Below are 18,881 nucleotides of genomic sequence, written 5' to 3' on the forward strand. Positions count from 1 at the left end.
AACAAGTAGGAAGTTGAACAAAACAAATTCCCCCATTGGATATGTCCAAAAATATATTTCTCATTCTGTTTCTTAAGTTGGTCAACTTTCTGTCAGGAGGAAAAAACATGTTTCATTGCACATCACTTCAAATGATAGTCATCATATTGATCAAAGTTCCTCTTCCATTTGATACCTTGTTATGGGAAAGTAGGGAGCCTCATATACCAGCAGTGATATTTCTGGGTATTTAGTAACTTAACTGCTTAATAGTAACATGTAGTATATATTTTATAGTAATATTTCATATTAATAATAATATTATTATAGTACAAAATAGTAATTAATAAATAGTAACATTGTCCAATTGCTTTTGCAGGCTGCTTAAAACAATTTATATCTTTTGTCAATTTATTATTGTGCCTATTTCCCCACAGTCTCATTAACCCTGTTATTTTCTTTTTTTGTTATTTTTGTCAAACTGATAAATGTTAGTTGAATTTCAACATTGTTTTAATTTTCATTTCTCTTTTGTTAATGATTTACTACCATTTAAAATTGTATTGTTGATGATAGCTTTAATTTCTTCATTTAATAACTACCTTTGGATCATTTTTCTCTTAGGTAATGGTTTTTGTTCAGAAAAAATTTTAATCAATATTTTTTAAATTTTAGAAATGAGACCTTTATCAGACAAATTACTTGCAAAGATTTTTCTCCAACTATTTGTGAAGGGACAGACACATCAGTTTTATATGATCAGAAATGCCCATTTTATGATTATGATTTACATAGATACTTTCAAGTAAGTTTCATATAATGCTGAAGTGATGGTCTCTTAGTTTTTGTGTGGTGACAACTTATAATAAATTGTTGTGCTGTGAGAAATGGTGGAGATAGTTTTAGAAAAACAGCGACTTTCAGGCAAGTGACAAAACCACGAGAACTATCTACACAGTAACAATCTTGTAAAGACACTCGGCTTTGCGTATTCTTAACAGCAACCAACCAAAATTCAGAGGACACATGATGAATGAATTATGCCACTTTTCTCTGACTGAGAAGTGATTGACTCATTAGATATAGCTATATAAAAATAATATAACGCAGTCATTTGTTTTGTTTGACTACATATTTGTTATAAGGATTAATTTTATTTTTTCATTTGAGGGCAGGGAAAGGTAGGAGTGAGAGAAAGTATGTTTTTGTTAATTGAAAAACAATTTAGTTTAAAAATAAAATTGGTCATTTTTTCCCCTTCCTCTTAAAGAAAAAAGATATCCAGGGCAGCTAGGTGGCACAGTGGGTAGTGCACCAGCCTTAAAGTCAGGAGGACTTGAGTTCAAATGTGACCTCAGACACTTAACACTTCCTAGCTGTGTGACCCTGGCCAAGTTAACCCCAATTGCCTCAGAAAAAAAGATATCCTTAAAATCTCCCTATAAAAATTAATGTTCTACATTATTTTAGAAGTAGATGCCTCTGATTTCTTTTTGACTTGGTCTTTTGAGATAAAATCATGTTGATTCTACTTGAATCTTGCTAAATAATAGGTTTCACTGCTTATCACTTCAAGATTCTAAAACTTTCCCAATAATCAAATTCCAACTTATTGAACTTTGCCTCTTCTTTTCTCTTCCCTTTAGTGCTTTGTTCTCTAGTCTTGTCCTTTAAAAGTATGTGGGTGAATGTCACTAAGCATTTCAGTCACAATAGTTTGTTTCTTTTCTTCAGAATGGTAGCTGAATGGAGATTATCTCGGGGTGTTGAAGAGCAGACACAAGCTTTCTTTGAAGGGTTCAATGAAATTCTTCCCCAGCAGTACTTGCAATACTTTGATGCTAAGGAACTAGAGGTGAAAAGTATTTTTTTTTTTTTTAATATATATAAAGAATTATAGATCCTAGAACTTTAAAAAGCCAACAATTCAAATTTGTAATTATTTCTCTAAAATTGGACAACCTGAATCTTGGTTTGCTTATCTCAAAACAGATTTTTGTTCTGTCTACTTTTCAAAGTTGTTGTGAGGATCGAATTGAGACAATGTATATGAAGCTCTCTTGTAAAATAAATGCCATATATTAGATAAATTCTTTCTGATTTCCATAGGATGTCCTTAAAATATTGGTACAGTTTTTTAAATTTTAAAAGCTTAAAATTTTTGAGATACTTTAAAGTTTTGAGACACTTTAAAATTTGGGATTTGCAAAATGCTTGACATATACATGATTTACTGACTAATAGAGTGACTTGCCACCCCCTTGGATTGGCTATAATTAATATCTTTGTTATCTTACTTCCTGTTCATGCTGCACTTTCAGAAGTTACAAAATGGCAGAATTTGAGAGAGGAAAGGGACCTATATTCCAGTATATACTGAAAGCAATTTCAATCATAACATCTCTGACAATTAGTAATATAAGTTCTGCTTGAACACTTCCAAGGAGAGGGACATACATCTCCTCTCCAGATATCTATTTCATTTTGCATAGATCTAATGGTTAGGACATTTCCCTCAACATCAACTCTAAACTTGACTTTTTGTGAATTCCCCCAATTGCTCTTCATTTTACCTTTGAGGGCCAAACACAGTTAAATCTTACCCATCTTCATATGACACCCTTTCAGATCCTTGAAGACAGTTACTATGTCCACCTTCAGTATTCTCTACTCCAAGCTAAACATCCCTAGTTCATTTTAACATTTCATTTTAACATAGACTTACTATCCTAGTTACCATCCTCTTAAACATTCTCCACCTTAAATTATGACCTAACTGAACAGAATTTCGAATGAAGATTTACAAGGACAGAGTAGATAGTGACTTGCCCCTTAGTTCTAGGGATTATTTATGCCTATTTTAATGCTTCCCAAAATTGCCTTAGGTCTTTTGGTTTTCCATAAAGTTACAGTCCACTAGGACCCAAAGATCTTTTTCTAACCTCTTGTTTTCTGCCTCTTTTGTCTTGGACTTGTGAAGTTGAATTTCTGTACCTAAATAAAAATGTGGTATTGAATTTTAGCTTATTTAGATTCAGCCTAGTGTTCTAGCATATTATTAACATCTTTGGGGATTCTGACAGCAGCTTTGTATCTTCTGCAAACTATATCTTTTCTTTTATCCAAGTAGTAGAAAAATTTGTTAACTGCACAGATCCCTTGAGTATTCTGTTGGATATTTTCTGCCATTGTAAGATCATACTATAAATAGTTCTCTTTGAGTTGCCATTAATTTACTTCTGAACACAACTGATTGGTTATTCATCCAGTTAACATTTCCCCATCATCTCCATACAAACAGAATGAAATGTTTTATCAAAGTTTGCTAACCTACAGATAAACTATATCTAAAGTATTACCTTCATCTCTCAGTTTGATAACATTAGCAATAAAATGAGACCAAAAAAATAAAAGTGAGTTGCACATCTCCTGTACTTGTGGTAGTTCTTTGTGATCACCCTTTCCCTTTTTAGAGGTTTATCTGCCATATCTTACTGATCCATTTTAGAGTCTTTCCAGGAATCAGCATTCATTACTGAATAGTATATAGATTGTTCTCCTCCCCCTTTTTGCACAAATTGAGACATTTACATTTTTTTGATCTCTGTATACCTCTCTCATTTTCTTTGACATCTTCATGTATCACTGATGCAAGTATAGCCATTTCAGCTGCCAAGTCTTTCAGTACCTGAGGGTGTCATTCATCTAGGCCAAGAGACTTGAATATGTCTAGTAAAACTAGGTCCTTTCTTAGCATTTTCTTATTTATCTTGGAACATAGTTCTATATCAGTCATTTTTGTTTTGCCATTTCTAGTCTAGAGGTCATTCTTTTAAGCAAAAAAAAAAAAAAAAACAGAAGCAAAATAAAACTTGATTATCTTGGCATTTTCTCTGATGTTCTCTGTTACCAACCCATCCGTTGTAAGCAAAGGTTGTCCCTCCTTTTTCTCACAGTATTGCTTAAAAGATTCCATTGTTGTGTAGTCCTCATTCTGAGTTTTAGCACTCCTGACCATTTTTACTGAACTATTTCATGCAGTTTGATTTATCCTCTGTGACCTGCACTTTCTTCTATCTTCTGTTCATTTCTTTTGAAATTCAAGTTGTTTGGTGAATTCTCTCTGCATCCCTGATATTGTTTTGAAATAAATTTTGTTTTTTCCTCTCTATGGAATTATTATTTTCCTTTGGTTCTTCAGAATTTCATTCTTGAGGATCTTCATTCTCTTGAAGCTAATTTTTTTCCTTGTAGAATTTTAGTAATAGTATCCGTCCTCTGAGCACTTTATGTTATATACTTTGCCCAAATTTAAGATCCATCAGATTATGCCCAGGAATGGCTGAGAAGGCATGGTCACTTCCATCATTTCCATCTCAACAACTATGTCCTTCCTGTTAGTGAGTATCAGAGCCAGACTAGAATTTCTCCTTGTTGACATTTGAAAAATGAAACTATTATTAAATGCAAGACAAAATGTTATTAGCTTCTCTTTTTTAGGCAGAGAAAGCTCTTGTAGATGTCTGGATAATAAAAGTTCCCCAACACTACTATTCTTCTATTTCCATTTTTAATATCCACTTCTCTTTCTCCTATCTACCTTAACCCAATCTAGTGTTTTCTCACTTCTCTTACTTTGTGTCCCTTTTGTAGCATTTGATATTGTGGAATGTTCCTTAATAAATGTTTACTTTAATTATTAATACTGGACTAGGTCCTAAAGTAAAAGTTGTTTTAGTATAAATTCTGCAGTGAATGACTTTTTCTTTTGTGGATACTCCTCTCCCCCCACACCATATCCAGTGAACAGGTAGATAATAGTTTTTGGTGTATGACTTTAAAATCCTTCTGAGTAGTTTTGGTGCTTTGAAAACTAATAGTTCTTAAACAGTATTAAGCTATCATGTTGAGCTAGTCATTTTTTTAAAAAGACATTTATTGGTGGGGCTTGGTCAAATATGATTATATATGATTATAACCATCTAAAAATCCTCAAATAAATCATGTGTTTTTTGTCACCAAAGGTACTTTTGTGTGGAATGCAAGAGATTGATTTAAATGACTGGCAAAGACATGCCATCTACCGACATTATACTAGAACAAGCAAACAAATCATGTGGTTTTGGCAGGTTTGTAGCTGATTTCTTCACTTTTATTTTTGTCAACCTTTTTATAATCTATTAGAAAATGCTACATTATAAAAACTTCATTAATAACAAAGTTTGTAAAAGTTTTGGAGTTTTTGTATAAAAGAAATGGTAAAACAAAAATAGGACTTTGGATTTTGAAACAAGAATACTTTTTCCAAAAAATAAATTTGTGCGTGTGTTTGAATTTTCTTTTCAAAAGATCAATGAAACTTCTTTAATGTAAATATGATAAATAATTTCTTTGATAAAGGAAATATGTAAATTTTTTTGAGAGTTATTTGGCTGAGTTAAAAGAAAATCGAGTTACAAATTATACAAGATTAATTTTCAAATGAGTAGCTCCCTATTAAGATTATCAATAATGGATAGTAGTTAAATAGTAGATAGATAGAAGGAGGAGACAAAGTATCTGCCAACCAGCTTATCTGTTGTATGTTTGAGCAGCCATCTGTAGGCATCCCAAATATACCACCCTCTGCTATAGGGAAGAATGTGACAGTAGAATAAATTCTTCTGGATCAGGATTCTCTAAACAATTCTTTTATAAATCAAAATCTATAGTGAATCAGGTATTTCTCTGTCCTTTTTTCTGCAATTCTCCTGTATGAGAATTAGAGGAGAGGGGTGAGATATTAAATTCTCAGAAGCACTTTGCCTAAGTCATTTGACCCTAATGTAGTAGAGAATCACATTCTAGCACAGCTTTTCAGTGTCAAAATGCAGCAGTTGAAAGGGACCTTATTCCATACTTGAAGTGGGAATCCTCTCTACATCATCTTAATGAGGGGTCATCTAAACTGTCCTTGAACATTTCTTTGGCTAAGGGAACTTCTGTGCAACCTAAAAATAGTTCCTGAAACATCTCATAGCTGAGAATATTGAGAATAAGAATAATCAAATCATACATCTTATGCCTGATAATTATGTTTTATAACAGACATGGGCAAGGTAGGAAAGTGATCAGTCATTTTACTGGCAGTGTTGAAATATTTTTCAGGATAATTTTTACATTTTATGTTGCGATTTTTATGTATTTGATATAATTATTGTTTATTGCTTCAGTATAATCATAATCATAATCAATCCATATTTAAAAGTGCTTTTCTCCTTTTTAACAGTTTGTGAAAGAAATTGACAATGAAAAGAGAATGAGACTGTTGCAGTTTGTTACTGGAACATGCAGGTTGCCGGTTGGGGGATTTGCTGATCTCATGGGTATGGAAATACTTCCTATACAGATACCAGTAAAGCAAGCAGCTTTTTTTTTTTTTTTTTTTTTTTTTTAAAGCAAGAGAGATATAGGCATAGGTATATATGTATATGTATTTATACTAACTTGTCCGAATCAACCAAATCAAATATAAAGCAGTAATTATCTTAGGTAATTTTGATTAACTTGGGTTTACATAAAGTCATCCTTTCTATGCATGTTCTCTTATGATTTTGAACCATCACATTTTTTTCATTATAGATATTAAACCCTGTATTTCATATCAATGGATAATGTGATAACCCACTGAAAATTGACTACTGAAAACAATATTAAGGACAAACACAGCCCTAATCTCTAAGAAAATTATTTAATCCAATTAAAAACGATAAGCGTCTGTTAGCTTAACATTGTGCTTTTATGCTAGGTGCTGCTAGTGAAAGAAGTCAGTAGGGAAATAAAAGAATACAAGCAGTGATATAACAAAGAAGTCAGTATAAAATTGAGAAGAAAGATAGAGGAGGCATCAGTGGCATCCTTAAGGCTTTGAGGGTAGAGTAAGTGCATGGCAGTAACCTTGGCAGAAGCTGGAGAGGAAAGTGAGATGGGGAGCTTGGTTTTTTCCTATCATTGTGCTACTTTGTTTAAAAAAAAATAATACATTTTGTTTTAACATAACAAAGTTTCCAAATCCTCTATTGGTGACACATCTACAAAACAATTCATTACTAATTGTAATAAAAAGGAGGGTAGATCCCTTTATCTTAGTTTTACCAGAGTTAAAACATCTCTCAATATTGACTAAATTTCTATTGTTTTAACTTTTTTTTAATATTTTTTTAAAAATATTTTTAATATTTTTTTAATATTTTTGTTGGGTTTTTTGTTTATTTGTTTAGAGCTTTTTGTTTTTTATTCCAAGAAGTTCAGTTGTTTTTTAAAGAAGAAAAGTGGTGAATTTGTTTGGAAGATGCTAAGTTAAAAAAAATCACAAGTCTTCCAAGAAAACAAATCCAGTAGATCATTAAAGATGATAAGATCATAAACATTAGGGTTGAATGGGACCCTAAAGGTCACCAAATCTAACCTTCATTTTACAGATAAGGAAATTCAAATTTAGAAGGTTCAGTGACTTGCCAAAGGTCATGCATAAAGTAAAACAGGAAAGCTTATATGGATGCAGATCCTTTACTTTTATGTGATGTTTTTATTGTATTTGCTGCTTCTCTGCCCAGGACTATATTTTGGAATCACTCACATAGAGGTGCTAATCGTGAAAGCGTAAGAACAAATATGCTTTCTAGGGTAAAGGAGAGTAGAGACTCAGAAGACTGAGAATGTAGGACATCAGGAGATAGAAAAATGGCCCAAAGAGAAGGAAAAGAACCAAAATGATGCAGTGGGACAAGAGCTACAAAGGGAGACAGGGCTAAAAAGAGGGCTTAAATGCCACAGAAAGGGCATTGGATCTGTTTAAAAGATCATCTTGGAAAAACATTTTCAAGGAGTAGGTGGTATGTAGTAGAAACAATACTGGGGATTAAGTAAAAAAGTGGATGGTAAGAAAAGGGAAATGATGAACACAGATCACACTATGTGGATAGAAAAGAGAAATAGGACAGAAGCTAGAAGAAGCAGAGTCAAGCAAGTAATTTTTACAATAATTCATATTTGCTTTAAGACTTGCAAGGGAAAGTTGTCCATGTTGACAAATGGGAAGGTGCTAGTTAATGGGTAGGTAAAGACTTAAGATTGAAAATCACCAAGCATTTATTAAATGTGCACTGAGTGCTAGACTCTTAGCTAAATACTAAAATTATCAACTCCTTCAAGGCCCAGTCTTCTGTCATTTTTTTATCCTTCTCTTCAGCATTTACCAGGTATCTTGCATGTCATAGACATGTCTCTCAGGAGTCTGAAAGTGTTGTGAGGCCATTGTTGAGTTATACTATCCATCACAGCATCATGGAAAAAATTTAACGTGAGATGTCATGGATATTTGGATTTACATAGATTAACATGGATGATCCTCATCCTTAAGAAGATGGGGCTAGTATTAAACTTACCAAAATTACACTGTTCACTTGGGAAGAAGAAAAAAGTCCAAATTTCCAAAGCAATTTTGGCCTTGCTCTCTTAACTCTTCTTAGGAAAGTTTAATATTTTGATCATAGTAAGTTATCAGAAACTAATTATTAATTATTGATTCATTATTTTCTCCTTTTTTTCCTTTAGGATTAATACTTGAATTTTTCATATATTACATTCCTGTAGTTTTTGTTAGCAGTGAGGGGACATAATATATTATCCTAGATGCAGAATGCTACATAAAAGTCTCATCTTCTGTTAAGATATACCAAAAACTGATAAATATTTGATTCTGTTATAGGGAGTAATGGACCACAAAAGTTTTGCATTGAAAAAGTTGGGAAAGAAAATTGGTTACCTAGAAGTCATACCTGGTGAGTAAAATCTCTAAAGAAAAAGCTTTCCAAAAATCTGCCATATGACAATTATTTGTCATAAATGAACAAATTATATCTGCTGAAGTATTTCTCAATATGTAGACTTTAGAGGATACATAAAATATCAATAAAGATTGAAAGATATCAGAAGTTTAGTGATCAATATTGAAGTATGAGGATGGATGGTAATGCATGCCTCCTTCTGGGAAGAGAGGAACTATCAGAATGAGGTATATGTGGTCAGACATGCTAACATATTGGTTTGTTTTATTTAATTATATTTCAGCAAAGGACATTTTAAAAAATATTTACTCTCTCCCAATTAACATATTAAAACTTTTTTTTTTTTTTTTTAACATTTTTTTGTTTGCAGTTTCTATCCCTTTGACTCTCCTTTCCTTGAGGATGATTAGTAGTTCAATATAGGTGTCATATATGTGCAGTTGTGTAAAACATTAACATTTTAATCATTTTGTACAAGAAGACTTGAACAAAAAAAGAAAGGAAAGAAGGCAGGAATAGGAAAATAGTTATATTCAAACAATATCAATTCTTTTTCTGGAGGAGGATATCATGTTTCATCATAAGTCATTTGGGGATTGTCTTTGATCATTGTATTGCTAGGAATAGCCAAATCATTCACAATTCTTCATCATACAGTATTGCTCATACTGTGTAAGTGTTCTCCTGGTTCTGCTCATTTCAGTTTACATCACTTCATATACGTCTTCTAGGTCTTTTTTGAAATCATCCGGCTTGCCATTTCTTTTTTTTTTTTTTTTTTAATATTTTTTAAAATTTTAATTTAGTTTTTTTTTAAATTAAAGCTTTTTATTTTTCAAAACATATGCATGGATAATGCATCTTTTACATTAATCTTTGCAAAACCTTGTGTTCCAATCCTCCCTCCCCTAAATGGCAAGCAGTCCAATATTTGTTAAACATGGTAGAAGTATATGTTAAATCCAATATATGCATACATATCTATACAGTTATCTTGCTACACAAGAAAAATCAAATCAAACTGGGGGGGAAAAAAACAAAATAAGATGCAAGCAAATAACAAAAAAAGAGGTATGTTGTGAACCAAACTCAGTTCCCACAGTCTCTCTCTCTTTAGGTGTAGATACCTCTCTTCATCACTAAACAGTTCATGTAAGTCTCTCCAGGTCTTTGGATCATCCTCCTGATTGTTTCTTATAGAACAATAACATTCCATAGCATTGATATATCATAACTTATTTAGCCATTCCCCAACTGATGAGTATTCATTTTCTAGTTCCTTGCCACTACAAAAAGGGACTCCTACAAACATTGTTGCATATGTGGGTTCTTTTTCCCTTTTTTATGATTTCTTTGGGATCCAGTATAGACACTGCTGGATCAAAGGGGTATAGTATGTACAGTTTGATAGTCCTTTGGCTCTCCAGAATTGTTGGATCAATCTCACAATTCTACCAATAGTGTCCCAGTTTTTCCCACATCCCCTCCAACATTTATCACATAATAAAGATTTTAAAAGGAAGAGAAAGAAAAACATGTTAACAAAACACATTTATGGTGTCTGACAGAATACGTAGTATACTGTACCCATCATGAGGAAGTTTTTTAGAAGTCAATCCAAATCTCTCATTTTATTGAATGAAACTGAGAAATGCTAAAATGAGAGATCCAGGATTATGCAGCTATTTCTATAGGAGTTTAATTAAGTACCTGGGATTGCTTCTAGGAGGGAAGGCACTAGGTTCAGACTGAAGCATCCAGATACTGTTATTACTTTTGACATCAATTTGTAATTTCTAACACAGGCAGCCATTTCTTCCATGTGGTAGCTGACAAAACTCATAATCCAAGTCATGCAAAGTTGTTAGTCTGCCCCTTCCCCTACTTTTCATTATATCTATTCTGTGTGTTGTCTATCTATTCATTAAGTTATTTCTCATATTAGCGTGGCAATTTCTTGAGGACAAGGACTGGTTTTACTTTTCCTTTGTAACCTCAGCCTTTAGAGAAAAAAGTGTCTTAAACATAGTAAGCCTTTGACAAATACTTGTTGATTACCAGGCACATTTATTCCTTGTGCTAACAGTCTCTCGAGGAGTTTACATTTTACTTTAGGGATATGTATATTCTGATACAAGTTAATCTGAAAAGGGAGTAGAGACTCAAATCTGGAGGGTTTTGCCTTCTTTCTCTCACAGCAGCCAAGCTCCAAAGGTTAAAAAAAAAAAAAACCTAAACACTGTCAGTTTCTATTGCATTTCCTTATGAGTTTGCTGCCCTCATAATGATCATCCTTTCTTTTAGTTTTAATCGTTTGGATCTACCACCCTACAAGAGCTATGAACAACTTAAGGAAAAACTGTTATTTGCTATTGAGGAAACAGAAGGATTTGGACAAGAATAACCTCTGAGAATTTGCACCCCTGAAGGACATGAATTTACTTGTAATGTTTGTCCTTCACCTCTTCTGCTTGTTGCACATCTTGTAAATTGGACCGACTGTTTAAAGAGTTATTTGTATGTAAGTAAATTGTTATCCTTGCAATCGATGCCCTGGTAATTCTGGATTTCTACTGAGCCCTTCCAGAAATAAGATCTCCAAGCGACATGGCTACAGATGGAACCTGACTTAACTTGAGATTTAACACAGCAATGCAATGACACCTGCCTTGTTTTACTAAACAAGAATGTTTCTGTAACCTCTTATTTGGTCAAGTCTTTCTTTTGGAGGTAGGTTTTTCTTTGGGAGAGCTGCAGACATTGTGGGAAGTCCCTTTTTAACTGCAATGTTCAGGTTCTTCATCTTAAGCCTCTTGGTAAAAAGAAGAATTTGAAAATCAAGTTCAAGCTTAAGCCAGCTCCTAGGTTCCAGGAGCAAGCATCCAGCTCGTGCCTATTCTCATTGCAGCTTGGCCTGACTGTTGTCCAATTTGCATCATTTTGATGTTACCTCTGGAAGTGATTCAGAACTTGTGCATCTGTTCACAAATACCTTTTGCCGTTCAGTGCCACTACAAAAATGAAAATTTAGACAGAACTAAATCCCAGCCTGCACATGACATTCTTATGTTTGTCTCCTCATTGGGATTTTCATCATAGTGCAAATGTTTCAATTGTCCAAACATTGCTAACACTCTAGGAAAATGGCTTGGGAGTAGGAGGAATTGTTCGCATTGGCTGACTCTACATGTTCGACCATAAGCAGTTTAATTGAGGACATAGCATAACAAATGAGGGGGCATCCAGAGAGGCGCTAGGTAACCAAACCAAACCCCTCTAATAAACACCATGCTTTTGTGTACTATTTGTAAAAATTCACCTGGAATTGAAGTGGACTAGACTGGATATGTCCAGTATTTTTGCAGATTCATATTGGTGGTGGAAAAGGAAAATGAAAGTTAGGCTTGACCTTTGCAGTTGTCATATTTAGATAATTTCTTTCTTTAACCATTTAATTGGTATTGAACAAGCCAAGTTATATGTTGTTTATCTTTTAATCTAAACCATATAAATTGTAAAGCATCTCCAGAAATTATATTTTCATTTTGGGGGGAGAACTTTTGAACTTTTTGGTTTTTTTAAAAAGAATTGCTTGAAGAACACCTGTGTGTATACTCAGTTACCTGTGAAAATGTTTTCTGACTGAATTGAGACTGATTTCCCATGTTAAGGTGGTCCATTTTGGTTCTTTGTTGTGCCTGAACTCAGTTGAATTACTCCTCTTATTTTAAAATTAAGCAATTTTAATTTCTATTTTCCGTTAATATTTAAGATTTAATATTTAGATTTTTGTTAACGATTATACTATGGGTCTTTTACATATACGTGTGTTGACCTACCCCCACAGAATCTATCTGGGGATGGATTTGCAGTGATGGGTTTTAATCTAGGAAGATTGGGATGGAGCCTAAGGTGTAAATGGCACTTAGCAGAAAGAGAATCCAGTCCCCTAGGAAGAAAAACATTTTTGTTTGTTTCACAATTGAATCTTAGAGCAAGAAAAAAAAATTAAGATATTGAGCATATTTATTAAGCTCTAAGAAATTATAATCTTAAAACTGAGATTTGTCAAAAATTGTTAAGATATTGAACATTTTTATTAGGCTCTAAGAAATTGTGATCTTATAAATGAATGAGATTTGGTATGAGTTAATGGACTGTCTTATCTATTGATTGCCTGTCAGTATAAGTGGTTAAAGAGGTTCTCCCAATTTTGTTTGATTATATTTATTTTATTTTATTTTTACATATCCCTTGCATATGCTCCAGGAAATTCAGTGTGATCTCCTAAAGCCATAGCTGATTTTAAAGCAGATACTTGCCATTTTTTCCTGTGGGGATGATACTAGACAGTTTTATGAGAAAATAATTACCAACTACCCAAATACTTACAGAAGAACTAATTTTTGCAATATATGATGGGCTCTGACAGAGAATAAGCCTTATAAGGATTTCTGGATGAGGTGAATTATAATAATGTAATTTTGTTACCTAAAGGACTTACAAGAGATTTACAAAATTAAGTGAGATAGTGTAAGAAAGTAACTTTATTTGTTCTACATAATGCATCATGATTCATCTACAGACATAGAAATATTGTTAAAATGTAAAAATATCACCCAAGAGGCTTTATGCCCTATATTTTTTAAGATACAGAATAGTTATATTTGAAATAGCCATAGCCCTAGTTCTATAGGGTTTGGCTGTTAAATATTTTTATGAATGAAATGTTTAGTTCCAGAAAAGGTAAATGCTTGTATATATTTTTGCAGCCTGGGGTTCTCCCTTATTGCATTTCTTCCTTTAATTTAAATGGCCACATGTATATGTCTTTCCTGCTGTACTAGGGAACTGGGGGCTGGATTTCCCAAGAACCAGAGGTTATGTGAAAATACTGCAGATATACAGGAAATACAAATACCTACCAAATGAAATTTTACATTTGGGTCCAAATTAAACAATTGAAAATAGATTTGTCGTGTTTAGAGATTTCTTAAATCTTAACGAAAAAATGCTTTTAGAAAGTCCATTTTCTTTGTAAGCATTGTAAATGCTATAACAAATCCTGTTAATTTTTTACCGCATGTTATATTGAAATAAAAAGGAAGTAAAACAAGCAATTGTTGCGTTTTTCAGCTCTGTATGGGAAACTGGGGGACATAGCACTCACATTTTTTGAAGAGAGAACAGGGGTCTGGCCAGTGAAATTTTTAGTTGAAACTAAATCAAAATAGGTTGGTTTTAAAACATCAAGTTCTTTGCTATATGATTTTGTGTCAGAATACTCCAAAAGACTACATATGTAGGACTTCAAATAATCATGTTAGAATTCAGTTTAGGTTTCAGATTTTAATTTTATATATAGCAGGGGAGTCATATGAAAGCCCCAGTGTGTATGAATTTCAGTCAAAGAAATAAAAATTAATATTTATACTCAGCATTAAAAATACTATGATGTAATTTTATTATTTTCTAATGAACCAAGGAGATCATACTTCTCTCAACTATTTTGATGATACATACCTTTTTCTTCCCAGTAATGCTATCATTAATGTTACCTCTTCTGCAAGTACTGGTATCTCCAGCCCCCTTTGGGGGATTTTAGAGTTTGTTTCCCCAAATATTCTAGTTTGTATATATGCTCACATTAACTAATCAGCAGCACTGGATTATATAGTAATGTATTGGAATTTAACTGTTGAATTTTCCTTGGACTGTAATTTTAAGTACTCGGGTACCTATAAAAATACCTCAGCGAGTCAAGCACTTTAATTCCCATTTCCCCAAACCCCCCCCCCCAAAAAAAAAAGTTCTTTAAAATGCTGGCTCATTTGTTTTGTTTTTTCTTTTTTTAAATTAATAAAATTGAAGTCTGAATTTGTAATTAAACTTTTTTTGGCCCTGTACCAGAAATTTGTTTGTCATCAACAAAAAAGTTGTCATCTCCTGCATGATGAGGTTAGGTCTTCAGATAGTTGTATGACCACACTGGTTATCTGGTTATGATAAAGATATGTAGGGATCCCAAGTTGTAAGGTCTTATGACAAAGATATGTAGGGATGCCAAGTTGTAAGTCTATGACACAGGATTGCTTCCGTAAGATATGACTGATTACATAAGCTGTCACACAGAATGACTACCTTTTAGCCAGGAGCTAATCTGTTCAGGAGTTCAAAGTTTCTGAATTTAAATTGTGTCTCCAAAGATAGAAGAGTTCTAAAAAGTGATAGTATCTGTACTTCTTTTTAAAGCCTGATAATAAATAGGTTAGTAATCAATCTCTACCAAATCTACTCAGTTATTTCACATTCCATCATTTCCTGCTAAATTTTTTCTGGTCCAAAGAGTAAAGCAAACTCCACTTACATTTGACTTAAGATTTAATAAGCATCTACTATATACAGAGCAACTTTCTCATCTGAGGAGAGAGAAAAAAAAGTTTAAAAAAAAGTGATCCTTCAAGAGATAATATGGAAGGTAATATATAGATTATTACAAAATGAATGTAAATCAAATACATAGAACATAACATTTATATAGCACTTTAAGGTTTGCAAAATGCCTTACATTTTATCTTCAAAACAATCTGTGCTATTATCCCCATTTTCGAGATGGGGTAATTGAGGCAAATAGCATTTAGGGGACTTGCAAAGAAAGAGCTCTGTGAGGTTCCCCCCTGAAAAAATGATGACTGAATATAACAGGAAAGGTTTTCTGGAGTAGATAGCATTTCACATTGGCACTGATGGAAAGGAGCCAGCCAAATGCATAAAAATATGCTAGGTGTGGAGTTAATGGCCTGGCTTTGAAACTCATATCTGCTACATTTCACAAATAGTGTAACCCTGGGGAAATCATTTTGCTTTTCTGGGCCTTAGTTTTCTCATCTGTAAAATAAAGGGGCTGGACTGGATGACCAGCATCCCCTTCATAACCGAACTTATCTCAGAATGATAGGTGAGGAAATAGAGAGGCACAAGAAAAGCTAAAAATAGGCAGGATGGTGTATGGTTGAAGGTTTTAACTGCCTGCAAGGAAGCGTTGCCTTTATGTGTTGTAGGGAACAAGGGCTTATTGAAACTTGAAAAATAGAAATGACTCCTCTTGCTTACCAACTATGATCATGTACATGAGGAAGGGGAGAGTAGTGGAGGGAGGGGTTGAAGATGTAAGTACTAGCACAAAGAACAATTAGGTTATGGCAGTGAAGGAGGTGATAAGGGCCTGAATTAGAGCTGTGGCCATAGGAACGGAAAAGTGGGCAGATTGGGAGAGAAACGGTCTCTGGGGGAAGCCTATGTACCATAAAATCTTAAAGAGTCTTGGAAGGCACCTTACAAGTCTTAACACCCAAACCTCTAGGTACACCCCCTGAACTTCTTGAACCCCTTGTATTATTCATGTACCTAGGTCTCCCAGTCCTGTAAACTCCTTGACAGGAGACTTGCTTTTCTTTCATCTTACGTACAGCATCCAAGAGTGCTCTGCATATTTCAAAAATTTGGACCACAGATCTAAAATGGATGAGAGGTCAGAGGTCATTTAGGCCAAGCTCTTCATTTTAAAGATTAGGAAACTGAATGAAGCCCATGAAGATGAAAGAACTTGCCCAAGATCACATGGGTAGCAAGTAGCAGAACCAGGCTCACAATTCACATTTAATAAATATAATCCCCGAAAGATCAAACCTCTTCTAAAATCTTCCAACCTCCAAGGACACCCATCACCCAGTTTTTCTTCTATGGAGCTGGCTAATAATCTGCTTCTTCAAGTTCTGCCTTTCACTCTTGATTTTGCCCTTTGTCTCTGACCAAAACAAATCTAAACATCTCCATTCAGATGCTTTGAAACAGCAATCATCTCCAGACCCTACTAAACATGATTTACCAGGTGTGACCTAATTAGAGTAGAGGACAAGAAGCCTTTTTATTCCTTTGTTTTAGACACTAGTATTAGTTGCTGTTCACTCTTTTTAGTTCTGTACAACTTTGGGGGTTTCTTGGCAAAAATACTGGAGTGGTTTGTCATTTCCCTCTACAGCTCATTTTACAGAAGAAGAAACTGAGGCTAACAGGGTTCAGGGCCTTGCCTAGCATCATCACAAGTATTTGAGGTCCTTCCTGATGGCAGGCTGCTAGCTGCTCCTTTTATTATAAATATGCCCTAGATTTGTTACTTTTTTTTAGCCTTCATTTCACTTATTAGCTAATACCCCTCACATTATTTTGCCTACGAATTGCTGCTCAGGTACATCTTTGCTATTTTTATCAATTAATTTTTTGAACCCGTCTATGATTCTCATATGACTAAACTGAACTTCTGTTTTCAAATGATAGCCATTCTTCTCATATATTACTTTAAATTTCATAAGGATCACAGCATCTTTGATCTAGAAGAGCCTTAAAGGCCATCTAGTCTAATTTCATTTTATAGATAAGGCAAGTATGGTTGTGGTTAGCTGACTTGTCTAGGATGACACAGGCAATAAGTAGACTTCAAAACTCGGGTCCTCTGACTAAATGTAGTTCCTTTCTTGGACCAATATACTTTCAAAGAATCTTATCCAGCATGGAACTGCAGATTCTGGAAGCAGAACAAAGTTCTGCTGGTTCTTCACTGCACTGAATTCCTCATGGCCAAGCCTGGGTACTATCCCAAAGACAAAACTCTCTAGTCCTGCCATCATCATAAACTGGCTGCTGCCATAAGAGAAAAAAGCTTTTAAGCATTTTTAAGTAGTTAACAACATGCTGTCCTAATATTCCGTGAACCCAGGTAGTTTTACACTAACATACGAATGCTTTTTATTCCTCTGCTCAGATTTATCTGTAATGATTCACCGTTGCCTACAAAATAAAATATAAAATCCTAAATCTGGCATTTAAGGCTATCTACAACAAAGGTAGGATTTAATAAGCAACTCTCCAGGGAGAAAAGGTCTACTTTGTTTTTGAGCTTTAATTTCAGTAATTTCATTTTCCCATCACTTTTTTAATCTAGACAATTAACAAAACAATAATCCAAAACCTGACATATAGCATTTGCCTGTTCTTAGTGGTAAACACTCTCACTGAAAATTGGAACAGTGAAGTAGGTAGGTACAAGTTGCCTTCAGTACACCCTGTACCTTAACTCTCCAATCTTGTCTCCCTTCTTTCCCCCAGAATGGAACAGCACACCTGCATTGAAATTCCTCCCTTTAAAGGCCCAATTTAGGCAAAACACCTTCATAAATTTAGCCTTACCTTAACCCTTCCCACTATGCCTGAGCTAAAAGTGGTTTTTGCCTCCACCTTGACTCACCTTATTCTTTCTTTTCACTGTTAATTCTGATCCTCCTCCCTTGTCATTAGTTACTAGTTCTCTGAAAGGGATATCGTTGTGCAATAACACAACTGCTTGTTTATTAAATTGAAGTAGATAATGCAACGAGTCTCATTTTACAGATAATGAAACATACTGCCCAGGGTCACACAGCTAGAAGTGTTGTGTCTGAGATTTGACTCGGGTCCTCCTGACTTCAGGGCTGGTGCTCTCTCCACTGTACCATCTAGCTGCCCCTCCTCTAGTGTTTAAAGCCCTTTACAATATGGATTTATTAGAGATTATTGTCCCTTTCCCCCCCATGTTCTCTATTCCAGCCACCCTTGTTTGTTCTCCCTACATGTTCCACCTTCTGCTTCTGTGTAATGCTCTCCTCTCACTTCCGCTCCCAGAATTTAAGCTTTTTGCTTTGCTCAGCTCAAATACCACATTCTTCAAGCGGCCTCCGAGTTATTAATAAATCTCGACTGGTGGAAGGAAAGTCTTCAAGACCAGTGCTCTTCCCACTACAATATACTGCCTTCTCTCTGGCCTGTATGGCTTCAACTACCTGATCACAAAGCATCTGTGACAAGCACCCTAACATCCGCCCCATTCCTGGAGGAGAAAAGACAAGTTGCGACAAGCCACTTGCCCGAGTCCTTGCCCTGGCTCCAAATCCAGAGTGTTCTGGCCACGACAGAAAGACGGGCGAGCCCTGGCGGCCAGGTGGTCCCCCTCTGCCCCACAGACTAAACTCGGCGGGCCTT

At 34.5% G+C, this 18,881-nt stretch overlaps 1 protein-coding gene across 4 annotated transcripts in view; it reads left to right on the forward strand.

Moving 5' to 3' along the window:
* Positions 1–13,927, forward strand: part of ITCH (itchy E3 ubiquitin protein ligase) — a 148,491-nt gene extending 134,564 nt beyond the window's left edge. For all 4 annotated transcript variants that reach the window (XM_023506927.2, XM_031953881.1, XM_031953879.1 and 1 more), the window contains 5 exons: positions 1,714–1,834; positions 5,004–5,108; positions 6,248–6,344; positions 8,729–8,801; positions 11,112–13,927. In XM_023506927.2, the coding sequence (XP_023362695.1) occupies positions 1,714–1,834; positions 5,004–5,108; positions 6,248–6,344; positions 8,729–8,801; positions 11,112–11,211 (496 nt within the window). In that variant the 3' untranslated portion in view covers positions 11,212–13,927. The remainder of the gene's footprint in view (positions 1–1,713; positions 1,835–5,003; positions 5,109–6,247; positions 6,345–8,728; positions 8,802–11,111) is intronic.
* Positions 13,928–18,881: the final 4,954 nt, after the last annotated feature.

This window comes from Sarcophilus harrisii, chromosome 2, assembly GCF_902635505.1.
Source record: "Sarcophilus harrisii chromosome 2, mSarHar1.11, whole genome shotgun sequence".
NCBI lineage: Eukaryota > Metazoa > Chordata > Mammalia > Dasyuromorphia > Dasyuridae > Sarcophilus > Sarcophilus harrisii.